The following is a 15,803-nucleotide window of genomic DNA, read 5'->3' on the forward strand; positions in this document are numbered from 1 at the left end:
AAAACACTAAGAAGTACTAATAATCTTATGACATGCATAAAAGTTCATCCTTGTATATTTTCTTGTAACCTACTATTTTTGGGTAAGCTGTTAAATTTTTTTAAAGTAGTCCAAACTGACAGGTTCTATTAATGGGATAATCTGAAGTATTTTACTTAAAAGTAATTACATTCAATGCCAAAATGCTAAGTGGCCATCCATAATACCCTAAACTCTGAATTATTTTCAGAAGAGAAACACAAAAGTTAAGAAAATAGTGTCAGAGGGTAAATGTAAGTAATTTAGCCACTGAAATAATCCTGCTGGTACTGACTGTCCACAAAGCTGAGCAGCACTGTGCCCTACGCAACTGCTGTACTACACAAGTGTTTTAAAATTCAATGAAACTCCGGATACCTTTTCCTCCTTTTGTGGATTTTGTGTTGTTGGCTTTTTTTCAATCAAAGGCAATGTCCCGAAATTAGCAGTACTAAAGGATCTGTCCATGGCATTGTTTACAAAAGCTCCTAAGAGACAGTGACTACTTGATTGTTGAATGTAACCTTTATTTTATTAATGATGAGAAGTAATCAATGGAATGCTAAAAAAAAGCCCAAACTTGTAAAGAAATCTAGTCTGAAATCTGAATCTGTTGTTTGAAGCACGTTCAGTGGTCACGGTAACACCAGATGAAAGTGGACTCTTGCCCATTGTGAAACAGGCATGGCTCTTCTAAAAAGGTCACAAACTTTTCAAATATAGGCACCATGTTTCAAATTTTGCACATACAAAAGATGTTCATGTCACTCAAATTACACAATGTGGCAGTGTTATAAGTCTGAACATTATTGTCAATTAATGGTGGAGAAAAGAGCCCAAAGCTCACGTAAGACTAATGACCGGGACAGCTCCTGAAAAGAGACAAGAAGTATAAAACAACAGTTTTCCTGTTGTACGTGGGTTTGTGTGTGCATGTGTGAGAGTGCATATAACAAAAATGTTTAATAGTAAGTTCAGACAATAGCCCATCCACTTGTTCTCAGCTTCTTCTCCAGTTTCATTTTAACCGCATGATAAAATGCAAATTCAAATCCCATAGAAACCAACAGTTAGTACGTTGTTGACTGGTTTGAGCCAATCAACATTGAGTTTTTTTATGATATGCTGAATGTCTTCTTTTTAATCTACTTGTCAGCCTCTGGGTATGTAGGATACTTGACTGTCTCAATTTTCTCCTTAACTTTATAGGATGGGTATAGGCCTGTTCTTCCTAATTTCCTATTGATGCCTTTTGAATAACCATCCCAGTGGTTTCCAGCTACTCCAATTATATCTCCAGGTTCCATAGGAATTTCATCAGCAGTTCGTGGATGATGAGCATAAATAGCAATCTGGTTGTGAGCATTCTGTCCCCCAAAGTAGTAGATATCATCCAAAGAATGGAAATACGCCGAAGCATCTGGATGCAACGTCTGCATAATTTCATAGGCAACTCGACAAACCTTAGAAATAAAAACAGAAGTCATAAATATTGTGTGTGACAGAAATATACCACAGAAATCAATAACCAATGTATAGTCATATTTCCTAAGAATATCAGGATCTGGAATGTCTGGGTTAAAAAAAAAACCCAACTAATTAACCAACCAACAAATATAGCACCCAAAAAAATCAAAAAAACAAGCTAAACCAAACCAAAAAACCTCACAGAATCCCTGTATATTTGCTACTAAAAAGCATGAAAGTTTGCAGAATCTTAATTAGGCCTCTGGTGATCAGATTTGGTAAACAAATAAATAAATAAATAAATAGTATCATCTACTCTTCAGTTTAAAATTAAAACATCTATATGAACACTAGCAACTGCTTTTTAAAATTAATGATCAAGCGTAAAAGCAAGTAAGTTTTCTTTTTCTACTACTACCACTAAAAATTGCATTTTACTTCCCTTTGAACCTTTAGAATTTACATTTTCAAATTTATCCTGCAGTAATGAGGCCTTGCATTTACTTTTCTAAATGAAGTTCAAATTTTCACAATCAAACAGTTCCATAAGTCCAAGACTTTAAAATGCTGTTTATATTAGAACAGTGATAGAATTGCTGGCAACTTAGAAGACAAATAATGAAACTGAATTCTATCAAGACAATAACTATGTCGATGACAAGAAAGATGCATTTTCACTTGTCATTGCACCCTATTTTATGAAGGGAATTTTCTTCAGACTGTACACGTGTTGCCACATCAGAATTATGTTGTATTTCTCAGAGTTGCCAGAACCACAAAAGCATACCACTATATTAAAAAAAAAACAAACCTTTTCAACAACTGGCTAGAAGGCTCTTTCTGTCAGGTGCCTGGCTTGGCTTTTGTGGGTTTTCTGATTTCTGACCTCCATTACTGTATCTTTCTCTAATTTTGCATAAGTTTGATAAAGTCCGATTAACAATATAGTACATTTCTTCAATACAAAGAAACATTTGAGCTTTTTCATAATTTTCAGTCTATGTTAATATAGTAAAGTTTGATTTTACTTTTATTTTCTCCCTTTGAAGACACGGTGAATAGAACTTTGATCAGTCATATGAGACATATCTGTACTTTCCTTTGAGAGAGGCATTTGCTTTAAAAATGTAATAGATTTCCTTTTATCCCTCTGCATCTGAACTTTAAAATAACTTTTCAGAAGTACCTTTCAGAAGATCAGGCTGAAGTTAATTATTTTGAAGTACCTGTTACACACCATAATATAGAAATAAGTTTGATTACCCATATATTTGAAAAAGGCTATTTATTTTATAGCTTCTGTGACTGTTTTTGTTTTGTTATCTGCATGTTCGTGTACCCCAGGAAGAGGACACACACAATACGCACTATAAAGATTTTAAATCTTTTCAGTACAAATGCTTTAAGCAAGTGTGTCCTGCATATCTGACACAAAACATTTAACATCTCATCTCAGCAATTGTTTTCTATGTAGCACCAAACCTGGGTGGCTAAACTGTAAACTGTTGAAGACAGCAGGCAAAACATCCACATGCAGAAATATAGCTGAAACCAGTCTCCCTTTTTTTATTCCCAGATCCCATGTTCTGCAGCCTGTATACTTACCTGTACAATGAAAAATACAAAGACTAATCAATTCCGGAAGGAAATGAAGTTATATCAGTCAGAGGGAGCTATGACTCCATCATAGCTGAAGGGACAAAAAATATCTTTGTTCTAATGTGTAATCTTAATTCTCCTGCTGTGTTATGATTTGTGTGACTCTCATGTGGTTTTTCTATAAAATTAAATTAATCTATTCAATTAATGTGACGTTGCTGAAATACAGTGCCAAGGCAGGTTGTTCCTCTTGACTCTCCATTTCATGATAGGACTAATTCCTTAACAACAGTATTTTAAGGAAATACCTATTCTTCAACTTCTACCAATGTTCTTTTAATTAATTCATTTTAGTCGATTAATTCCCAGCTGATACAGGGGAATTCCCGATTCTATTCACATATAGCATCATTTTCTCTTGATACCTCTGTAATGATGTTTAGAGTCTTTTCGGAAAAATGGAAAAAAAAAAAGTCAGCATAGAGTTAATTAATGAGAAAGTCCAAAACCACAATGGAAATAAATAAGAATACATTTTTAACCTTATTTTCTCTTGACACATATTGGACAAAAGATGGTAATTAACTGCTTTATTTTGCTTACCTAAGTAAATGTCAAATAGTTTATTTAATTGGTGAAAGGACAGGGATAGCAACTAAAATGCTAGAGAATCAAATTTAAAACCCCTGAAAAAGAAACTTTATTAATAGTGGGAAAACTTGCAACAGACCTTAGAAAAGCCCAATATATAAAGATTCTGTAGAGATCCACACTGCTGCATGCCCAGAAAAAACACTATTAAATTATTTTTGAGGAGATTGAATTATTACAGCACCATAAATTGCCTAAAATAAATTAATTACTGGACCAAATTCATAGTCCAGCTATTGACAGTAACACTGTAACATTGGATCACCTATACTTTAGTAGAATTTTCTGCAACTCTGGAAAACCAAATACATTATCCAATAAACAAGTCTACTGTCAAATGTATGGTGAAAGAGAATGAGAGTTGAGCTCAAAGACATCATGTACCTCAAAGGGGGTTGTGTCAGGTGCTCTCCAGAGGTCCTGATCAACCTGTATCACCTTAAATGTGTTGATATATTTTAAACACATACTCTTCAACACTTAAAATTCAATTACAATATATTCTGGCCAAGCCATTTGCAGCTGTATTTAAACTATATTTATACCCAGAGTTTTATTTAAAGCAAACATTTATCACTTTTAACACAGCTATCTGAATATAACAGTAGCAGAAAACATTACAGATTTTTCATTAAGTCTTTATCCAAGACTACATAATTCTTCCTTCAGACTATGAACTGTCTCTACACAATGCATGTGTGGCATTTAAGACATACAGTCGTAGGTTTTGTTTCTTTCTCTGTGACATGCATTCAGTAGATGTGCTTCAGCTAAATCAAACATTATTATTAAAGTGGATGGCTCCTCACAGCTCTTCTTAGTGAGGATTTTTACTTTGGATTTTACTCAGGTCTTTGACCTGAAAGAGCCTGTATTAATAACCTTCTAAATATGCTGTAAAATGTGAATGTGGTGAATTGTAGATAAAGTGTATGCATCAGCATGATTGAGGGATAAGAGGCTTTTCTATACTTTTTGTAATTTTGCTGTCTTCTTGCTATGGCAATTTTATTAAAGAATTCTGTATGTCAAGGTCAATATATCACTGTATTGACCATCCATTAATATTGTGCTTGTTCTCTATTTGTCATTACAGTACCATAGAAAATTTACATTTGAGGTTGTGGAAAACATTTTATTTTTAAGTGAATTTTAACTTCTGAATTTTGTGTCCACTTCCATCCAACAGTACAATCACGTGTGATTGTGTCACCAAAGAGAATAATGACAACAGCAAGTAACAAACATTCAATCTGATAGAAGTCATCTCTTGCCATATTAGGTGGATCAGCACATTAGCCACAAAATACTGCTTGGTGACTTTTTGTTGTGTTTTTTATCTTAAAATATTTTTTTATAAACAGAAGCATGAAGAAAACCAAGATTTAGAACTGGTACATATAATCAACATTGTCTCTGCATTGCACATTACCTGGGATGAAAATGTACAGACCAGGAAGTCTGCCTGAGACAAAAAGTGAATATCCAGAATGACACCTCTTAGGGAGTTTTCAGTGTATCGGTTATGGAGTCCTGCTGACCAGGATATGGAGTTATCACTGATAAATTCATAATTTGGATATCTGTGAAAATACAATACACAGTTAATAGCATTGTTCTGTTTATTTTTCTAAGCATTACCTCTGCTGGAAAATAGGGTTGTTAATTCATTTTAAGTAAGTCTCTGCTTTACAGGAAATTAATTACAATTTTGCTGAACCCTCTAGAATGTCACTGCTGCCTCCAAGCATGCCCTCTCTTTAGAAAAAATAATCTAATAAAAAGATCCTGTACATCTGTCAGATACATAACAAAGCAGAAGTGAAAGACGTATCAGGAAGTATATACCACATTCTGCAAATGATGCTGATTTTAAATGATACTCAGACCACTAAGTTTTTTCTACTGCTAAATAGGATATGGGATTATGACTTTACTAGGCTACACTTACTGCCATACCAAACTGATTGGGACACTGCAAAAAAATAGCCACCTGTGAAAGAGACATATTAAATAAATGCATGCAAACTAATGAAAAGAATAAAAAAAGTCTTTCACAGTTCTTAAGGCCATATGAAGAACAAATTTTGCAATTCACTGGTAAAAGGAAATAGATGTAAAATTCGATGGCAATACACTTTTCTTGACTTATTACAAAAAAAAATTAGTACTACTGTAAGTCAAAATGGTTTTTTGAAATATGAAACCTTGGTTTATATCACATTAAAATAAAAGATTTTCTCATGTAACAATAACTTATTTTTTTAAAATCCTTTTTTTTTGCTCTTACAAGAAAAGGAAAACAAGGAATTAAAAGAAGGCTGGGAAGAGAGAGAGAGACAGAGTTAAAAATCTTTCCTTCCTGCACCTAATAGCCTCAGAGAAGGATAAAAATCAAGCACAGTTATGAGACTGTTTCGAGTTTCGATTGGTTTCAGAAGCTCATCAACTCATTGTGTAACTACAGCTTATCACTGCAGGTGCAAATCAAGGTGAGTCCCAAACTCCTGTTCTCAATTGCTAGGCCTGTGGAAGTGTCCAGAATAGGCACTGAAAATTTTCTTCCCTCTGAAAGAAGATTGTGAGTGTACGTATAAACAGATTGAGTAAGAAATAATGTGTTTTCTCAGGTCTTGCTCTAAAAAAAGTTGGAAAATATATGAGCTGTTCATCAGAGTATAGTACTGTGAAGCAGTGCTGAATTCTATATATCAAGCATACTATGACTTGGGGCTGGGGAGGGTTAGCCAAATTGCAGATAGTAGAAAGGGAGAAGAGACATTAACCTGCTATTGAGGGAGTAAATAAACAGTAAAAAAGGAGAAATAAAGAAAATACCGATGACTTTACAGGAAAACATTCTGTAAGGAAGAATGGGATTTGTTGAATTTTTGTGCTAATGTACAAAAGAATGATATCTAAATAGGTTCATATACAAACCAGAAATATATTAAATATGGTCTTTTAAAGAATTTATGTATATATCATCTGTATTGTTTTGAACACCTTGAAGAGTGAAGATACTGTAAATAGTATTATGGACTAAAAATACATGTACTAGACATAAAAAATTTTGCATGTGAAAATTATTAAATCAGCCGAAGAAAAAGCAATTTACACCATCCCTAACACATCACTTATTGAAGAAACATACCACAAACCTCTGCTTACCAGAAGCTGTCAAATGCTTTAAACCCCTGATCATTACAGTTGTTGAACTCTGAACCCTGCTACTCTCTATTAAAATTGTTCTACATGATCTTAATTCTGAAAATACATCAATTCTTTCCTTCTTTTGGAAACAGAACACAAACATACTACAAACTGGTGATAGTGACTGTACTATCTTTACTACTGTGCTTGCAGTTGGTAGACATCTGACTGCAAGGGAAGTTTCTGAAACCCAAGTCAAAACATTTCTGTTTTCATGACTATGATTAGTTTAAATAGTTCTCTTACTAGAAACAACATGCCTATTCATGTGAATGTTGGCTAAATTTTCTTTACTTAAATGCCAACGCTGTTTGACAGCCAGTCACTCTCTTGTCGAGAGATACAGTACCTAGGACTTACTAATATTGTTGCACCAAATAATGAATGTAACATAAGCTACTGCAATGTGACAGCTGCTTCTATCAAAGCTTGGTAGTTCAATGTGACTAGAACATTTTTGTCAGAAGTGTAAACCAATTTATAGTTGATTTCACAAGAAGAGAAAGAAAAGCTTCTTTGCTGCCAAAACATGACCTTAACCTACCTTCAGATGCTATTAAATGCCCAAACATCAAATTACATCCTGCCTTCTGTGAAATCACAGGAAGTTTCAAATGCCTTCTACTCAAGGCATCTGAAGCTGCAAGCAACAGAAGGGTGCAAGAAACGTAGGAAATTATGTTTTAGATTAAGTTGTGACCTGAAAACCTAGCAGCAACACAAAAAAAATTCTTCAATACTTACAGATTCTATGCCTTTTATGAAGAAAACATAAATTTAATGCTGTATGATTTTACCTCTGAAAGTAAAATTGTCATTTGGAATGGACTTGAGCTCTTATTCTTAATAAAATTCAGTATTGTTTTACTGAATAAGTTACAATTAATTTTTGTTGCTATTAAAAACCTGAGATGATATGTTTTCACAGGTAGAGCATCTCATTATTACTCACAAAGAATGCTAAGGTTTGAAAGTTAAACAAAAATAAAGAAAAATGCATAACTAAGATTGTTACATCAATATTGAATTCCGTTATGCTACAGTTTTTAAAGTTATTTAGGGCAATATGATGAATTAAATATTATAACCTCAACTTTGTATTACCTGTCTTTTCATTTGTTAAGATTTGCACTTTAAATGCTATAATTGTTTCTGCTATTGTTCTTGCCTTTACACATACGAAAAAGGATTAGGTTGCCATCATCTGGAGTTGACTATGTTAATTTAGTTTTCACAAAACAGCATAATTTTAAACAGCTGCCTTTTATAAATATGAAAGAAACACAGAAACAGCACAGTTGAAACAGACAGGTTTTCAATGCTGTAGAAAATTCTTATACTACAAAATAACTTTTTCTGCTTACGTTGCAGATGTCAAAGAAAATCTGTTATGTAGTATGTTATCTTATATATTTTTCCGAGAATGTCACCAAAAATAGAACAGTTCAAACATTTGCCACTATTGAGTTGCTTTGATTTTAGAAAGTAGTAATCAATTAATTAGAAGTATTAATTTACAAGGAAATACAGGCCATCTAGGAGTAAATGAATATTTACTGTGTATCCACATTCTAGAGAGTTAGAAGATACAGAGTAACAAAAAAAGGACAAAGACACTGTAAGAAGTTGAGAATCCCTATATTTAAGGACAAAATTATTCAACATATAGGATGAAAGTCTTCTATGTTATCACTATAGAAATCCTTCTGAAAGAGGGAAGAGCTGTATCATAAGCTTTTCAACCCACCTAGAAAAATTCCTCTAGCAACTGCTCTTTTCTTTTGACATGTTTTATATACTTCTTAATATATTAACCAGGTTTTACAGTATTTCTAAGTAGTTTCTTTTTAATATGTATGTTCAATAATAAATGTTGTGTGCTTATAACTTATATTTATATTGTTTATATGTATATTGTTTTTATTCACCTCCCTTCTACAGCATGCTCAACTCTTCTAGATTTTTAATATTTAGCTTTGAAAAGCATACTTGGGAGAAAAAGATCCCAGGAAAGCATATCTGAGAGAAAAATCAAAATCACTGGAAAATTAAATGCAGTCTTAACTGAATAAAGGATTTTTTAAAAAAAAATTATACTAAAACTTGTGGTGGACAACAGTAAGAAATTGTAAAGCCCACCAGAAGGAAGAAGCTGTAATATAAACATAATTCATCTTACTTGGATTTTGCCTCTTGCAACAAGGAAGGGTCATCTGTAGCCAAATAGACTCTTTTTTTATCAACATGCATCCTGCGAGCAAGAAGCTCAAAGCGCTCTTCCACGTGCACCATGTACTCTTCAATGGGGTGAAACGCTGCCTCGGTCCCTACTTTGTCTGTCCTTCGGACGTGAACACTGGAAAAAGGCAAAAACTAGGAATTACCTTTAAAAATACTACACATACTTCAGCAAATGAAACTTTAGATTGAATAAATATATAAAATAATGAGGGATTAAAACTCATTCATGTCCATCATGACACACTGACAAAATGAAGTCAGTCTGTTCTCAAAAGCAATATAACAATCTGACAAGGAATGCAAAGAAAGGAATGAATTTTAGCATATAAGATGGCATTCTTTTTGTGCAAAGAGTTAGCTACTGTAGATAGATAATGCTTGATCAATACAGGTCAAAAGGAAAATAGGAATATTTGCATCATATAATGCATAGTTTGAATTAAGGTATTTACAAATGCATTTTCTTGACCTCCTTGAAATGTAACAAATCTCCAGACACAGCAGTAGCGAAGTGCCCTACTGGCTCAAGGTCAAAAGCCAACTCACATTTGGACAACCTACTGTGTACTCCTAGAAAAAGAAAGTTTAAGGGCTGAAGGAAATTCTGGCAAAGGAAGAACACACTAGCACAGCAGCAGCAACATTTCTCAGACTACATGATGGAAAAACCTTTCTCCCACAAGCTGCTTTTGACTGCTTTTATTCCTTCTCCCCATATTCCCCCACAGAGACCTTTCCAACTCATCATTATAGCTGAGCAACAGCAACTGCGAAAACACCAGCAGGGAAGGGAAAGGCACATAGTATGTTCATATGTAGCCAGTGATAAAATTAGTTGTGAATTGTGGCATGTATATTATACGCTTAGCCTTTTCTTCCTCAAATGTGAAACCTATAGGCACTGGAAAGAAGACACAGACAGTAAAGTGCCTGGAATACAAGCTGTAAGGCAATTACATTAATGAAATTCAGTATTACCAGACGTGGAAGGACATGTTAAAAAACCTTCTACTGAGCTCCCTTTTATATATCTGTCCAACTGCAGGTAGACAAGTGTGCTGAAGAAGTACTTGTAATCAACTTGTATTATGCACAGTTAAAAAACAAGAGATTCATCTAGAAATGACCCTCTCTCCCCACAAAATACTTTGAGACTCTGATTATCATCATAAAATAATTTTTCCTGAACAGGAATCACTACATACACACATTAAAGCACAGACAGTTAAAAAGTAAACTAAATACGCACCCGATCACTGGATGTTTGAAGCCAAGTTTCCTTGTAGCTTCCTCTATTTCTTTTTCTAGCCAAGGCTGTGGACGAATCAAGTATTTCACAAACTGTGAGACCCACCACACTGCAGGATCCCCATGTACACGAATTAGTCTATCAGCCAAGTCTTCAGGGACAGCCAAGGGCAAATAGGGTGGCCGTGGGTGTAAGCTGTCAACAATGGGAAGTTCCACCACCTGAACATCCTTATCATTAGCCTCACCTGTTTTAAAATACATACTAAGATGAGTCAAGTAGTTTACTTTATTAATAAGCTTTACCATTGGCAAATAATATCCCAAACATATCAATTCACCCGTATCTTCAATTTCAAAAAGACTACCTAACTCTTGCTCTACTTCTTTTAAAACAGCATTAACAAATCTAGTAAAATCATAATTTTAGACTAGATTTATATACAAGCTGTATCTAACAATGACCTCAAGTAGAACAAAATTGAAGGTTCTTGAATTCTTAGCAGCAGGTAGTTAATAAAATATAAAATGTTAATAAAATATAAAATTATATATTGATACCTTCTTATATACAACTATACCATTACTGAGTGTGAAGGTTTATCTGGTTATCTAAAATGTCTAAAATTCAGTTAGTTCTTTAAAAATGAAACCAATATTTTAAGGCATAGGAAATAGTAAAAAAAAATAACTACAGCTCTGCTGCTATTTTGACCACCTTTTATCGCAGTAAATTTCAGACATCATTATAACCACTGGATTAACTATTCTGTTGTTAGAAGAGGAGAAAGACAATTCCTGTCTTCAAGAACTTCAACTCTGAAGTAGTAAATTAAATAGACCATGGAAAAAAACACAAGCACTGTATAAGAATGTGATGTACATATAGGTAAGAATTTGTTATGTTTTAATTATTAACTACAGTAGAATATACAGATGGGATTTTAATTCAAGGCTTAATAGCCACCAAACATATTTAAGAGATTTTAAAAATTACACAAATACAACAGTCTAAACTACTGTCTACATAACTGATAATTCAAAGCTACGTTCATATACTGAAATAAATTATAATACACAACAACACACACAAAAAATTACATTTTTAAAGCACTGAAAATTTCAGCTAATATTTCTAGTGTGCCCATTTCCTCCAAAATAATGCTTCCATTGTCTGCAGTTTTTACTGGCAAAGATGGTTAGTTCTCCCTTTAGTGCTCACCAGCCAGGGAAAAAAATCGCTTTAAATATAAGCAAATCAAATTCATATAACTGTTGATGACCAAGTAAACCTTAATGCTGAAAAAATCAATTCAAGAAAGGAATAATGAGTTTAAGAACAATTAAAGATCCCAAAGGTTAGAACACTTCGGCAAGATTAGTCAAAATTCTGCACTAACTCTCTGAGATATGGTTATTTAAAAAAGGACGGTTAGTTATGCTCAGGTACATTTTCAATTCATTTTTACCAGATTTGGCAACCTATCTTCCAAGACATATCTATATATTGGTATTTCATCACTGCACTTTATACCATCACTGTAAGGGATTCTTTAGAAGAATTTCCTATACTACAGATATGGATGATTCTTTTTAATTCAAGAAGCCATTTCATTTTTTTACCATCTATTAAATCACACTCACAGGAAAAGATTTAATAAAAGTTCATAAATTCAGCAAAAATATTGAGCATTTAAATCTTCTTATAATAAGATGGATAATACTTTATTAGTATGACTTCGGAAAGCTGCAATAAAGAAAAGCAGCATGAAGCCAGGGAAGTGCTCAATCTGGTGCAGATGTGAAGTATCAGGCAAAAGTTTAGACAATAAATGTTTAGCTTGGGAATGGTATGAAAGAGTGTTTGAGGTTCCATTACCTTTTTCCCATCAACTGAGAATGGGAGAAGAAACAGTGGCAAATAAAACAAAAGTAGTCTGAACCAAGAGAAGAAAGAAAATATTTCAATCTTAAGTTAGAGAAGGAAATTTGCTGCAAATCTTCTGAGGGGAAAAAAGTGGGTAATGCAAATTTGCATATAAAAAGTAGATTTTTATTAAGTACAGCATCTCTGACAAGCTTTAAAACTCTGTTCTGTGACTGAATAAATTTGTTGGTCTGTAAACAGTCATTTGTAAAGTCTTGCTATTGATAAAGCTGATTGAGCAATCTGACCTGACCTACTATTTGACATTCCTACCATGTAAAGCACTCAATACATTGTTCCATCCTATAAAGGAAGAGTGTGCTTCTAAAAAGTTCAGGCTGTCTTAAGGTTTTGAAGAAAATTAGATTGGCCAGAAATAACTAGGAAAACTCTAAGCATATATAGCAAACCATATTAAAGTATACCAAAATCACAGAATATCAAAGAAGATTGTGAAATAGAATCAGATTCCAGCTTTCAACTCTATGGAATATGTTGTTGGAAGAGTAATGAAGTTGCAAATGTATTTCATTTAGGAAAAACAATTTGGTTGTTTAAAATTAACTACTAGGACAAGTGTTGTCTTCAAATAATAAATTTGGTCATGGCTGTTTCAGTGATTTTGTAGTGTGTTAATTGCTTACATACAATTATCATCTGCTGATGTATATGTGTAGATATGTGTACAATTCCAGAATACCTTATGGCAACTCTCTAGACTGTATTACCTATATCATCTTATCTGAATGAAGGAAAAACTCCCTATCAGTCTTCATTCACTTTTAAAATTACAAGATATTAGATGCACTGAAAGGAAAACTTACAGCAACTGTTTGCTTTTGCAGTGGATAAAACCAGTGTAGAGTAACTCTTTAGTAACCCTGAAGGAGTAAACAGCTCTGCAACAGCCATACAGGCAAGAGACAGCATTTTCACCCTATTGATCACTTTTTCTTTCTTTCAGTGTTTGTGAAAAGATTCCTAATAGGCAATGAGCTTGTCCTATTTTCAACAGGCATAGTTTATACAACTATTATCCTTTTTTGGACAGCAGGATATTGTTTTATTCTACTCAGAAATAAGCTGCAATCAAAATCAATCATACAGGAGATAACCAAAACTCGGATCAACAGACAAGCAGACACATTAGAAAACAGTAAGTTACATCACTGATTCATATGAATTTTTCAACTAAAGATAATGAAACCAGGTTAAAAATACAGAATTAATTTTTAATCCACACTTCAATTGTCAGCTACATTTTCTCTGATTTGTAAAACGCTTGAGTTTTTTCTACTTCACATACATATTTTGTTAAGTAACAGATCCGCCATAAAAAGTAATAATCCATGCTAATGTTTGCATATTTTTCTCATGTGGTAGTTTAAATCACAGCATCATCATGTCAATCAGGTCCAACTCCCTGCTCAGTCGTGGTACAATTTTGATATTTGATACCGAATCATAGAATTATTTAGGTTGAGAGATACCTCTAGAGTTGTTATACATAACTTACATGTCAGCAATATTTCAAGTTACTTCTTCTGATGTGATTTATTTTACTTTTACAGTTGTCAAAAATTTTCACTATAATTCTATTTACAGCTTAACTTTTGTATGACTCCAGGTGCTATTTGTCAGTTTGGAATAACCTAAATAATTGTCTTCCAGAGCTCTGCAACTTAATCCTATTTTGGATTTTACTTCTTTGAGTAACCAAAGATTGTGTATTTTTTCAAGAGTCATAAAATACTGTAATCTTGAAAACACTCACTCTTACCATAACAACATACTCAAGAGGAAGGTCCTGGACTGAAAATAACTTTAATTCGGATGACCCATGCCAGTTGTACCATTTAGTTCTTATTTAATACCAGTTTTTAGATATGGTCATCACTAATACATCAGTAACACAGTTTCAATTTCCACCAGACACACTGAATACTCTAAGTACTGAAATGAGCTCCATGAGTTATAAGAAGCATAACTTTGCTTCGCTGCAGTGTGCCAATGTGCCTTAATCACTTTATACCCCTCAGGATTTCTATAATTTTTGTGATTTGGCATAATCTTACCGTCTGTCTACTTCTGAAACTTACTCTAAATTAAAACCCATTTTAAAACTTTTGTTGTTTGTATCTTTCTTATCAACTTATTTTGGAAGCCTGAAAAATGTTGATTTGACTCAAAAAGACCTTTGGAATTTTGTCATTTTAGGTAAGCTTACTGCCATCTGAACATTGGCTCATACATGCACTTGGATGGGCATTTTCATTGGGCGTTGATTAATTTCTTACCTGAAAAGAGGATGACATTTTACCACACAATCACTACTATTAGTTAATGTTAACTGAAAACCTCTTTGATCACTCACTCTCCTGATATTTAAAAATTCATCAGCCAATTTTAATTTTTTCAAGAAGTCCTTAAAAGTATGCCAAAGAACTCCATGCTAAGGACATTCCTGTCTTTTAACTGAGAACTTCAATTTAATTTCAGTTTGTCTTGCTAGAAACATAACTGAATAAACTGATGTAAAAATGGAACAGCTTCCCTGCTTTTCTGTTTTCTATAATGTACTTAAGCTGGTATCAACTTGCATAGACATATCACAGATCTATTTAAGCAAGTTCTACAGCAAAAAGACTGACTGCCAATTTGGAACCTTTCCCAAGTGAACAACTCTAAATTCAACCACAGGAGATATGTCAGAGTGCTGGGAAGGCTGTTTGGCTAGCACAGGGCATGGTGAGAGGACTGTGCTGAACTCTCTCAAGGCTCCTCAATGTCCTGCTGGTTCCTGTTACATATTGCACAGGACAGCAGCTTCAGGTCTCATCAATGATACTTCAGTGCTTTGCTTTTCAAACATAGTAAAAAATGAAAACTATGCAAAGTTATGTCATATTATGCTCTCTATGAATTGTCAACTAATTCATAAGAAAGTAAAAGTATGCTTTTATCTGTTTTGTGATACAGACTACACCTCCTACAACTATCTTCTGGGCATTTGCAAACTTAAAAAAAGTTACCCCACAAGAGCTTTATGCCATAGTTGAATTACAAAATGGAATTGCCGTGAGGTAAAAATAATTTTTTTTTTTAAACTAGTCAACGTAAAATACAACTCATATACCTAAACGGTTTTTTTTCTCTAAGCTTTTGCTTTGCAAAATTTTAATACAGCATTTTTAATTTGGTTTTCTGAACTATTTCTCACTAGCATTCCACTTACTAAGTTTTTAATCATCCTTTATGTAATCAAGCCTTTTAAGGCAGACAGGTCTTGAATAAATTTGGTGCAATTCTGATTTAAAGAAACTGAATATAGTCCTTTTTTTCCCAGGTTTCACATGCCATATGGATAGTGTTGTCCCATTTGTCATCCCAAGGGGCTGAATCTTGATACCTTCAGGAGTGAATAAACCAAAATGTTTTC

At 33.5% G+C, this 15,803-nt stretch overlaps 1 protein-coding gene across 9 annotated transcripts in view; it reads right to left on the reverse strand.

The window, feature by feature from the left end:
* Nucleotides 1-528: 528 nt before the first annotated feature.
* FUT8 (fucosyltransferase 8) overlaps nucleotides 529-15,803 on the reverse strand; it is a 95,200-nt gene continuing 79,925 nt past the window's right edge. For all 9 annotated transcript variants that reach the window (XM_030274153.4, XM_030274148.4, XM_041716586.2 and 6 more), the window contains 4 exons: nucleotides 10,439-10,685; nucleotides 9,128-9,304; nucleotides 5,168-5,318; nucleotides 529-1,481 (listed from right to left, as the gene is read on the reverse strand). In XM_030274153.4, the coding sequence (XP_030130013.1) occupies nucleotides 1,164-1,481; nucleotides 5,168-5,318; nucleotides 9,128-9,304; nucleotides 10,439-10,685 (893 nt within the window). In that variant the 3' untranslated portion in view covers nucleotides 529-1,163. The remainder of the gene's footprint in view (nucleotides 1,482-5,167; nucleotides 5,319-9,127; nucleotides 9,305-10,438; nucleotides 10,686-15,803) is intronic.

This window comes from Taeniopygia guttata, chromosome 5 (assembly GCF_048771995.1).
Source record: "Taeniopygia guttata chromosome 5, bTaeGut7.mat, whole genome shotgun sequence".
NCBI classification, from domain to species: domain Eukaryota; kingdom Metazoa; phylum Chordata; class Aves; order Passeriformes; family Estrildidae; genus Taeniopygia; species Taeniopygia guttata.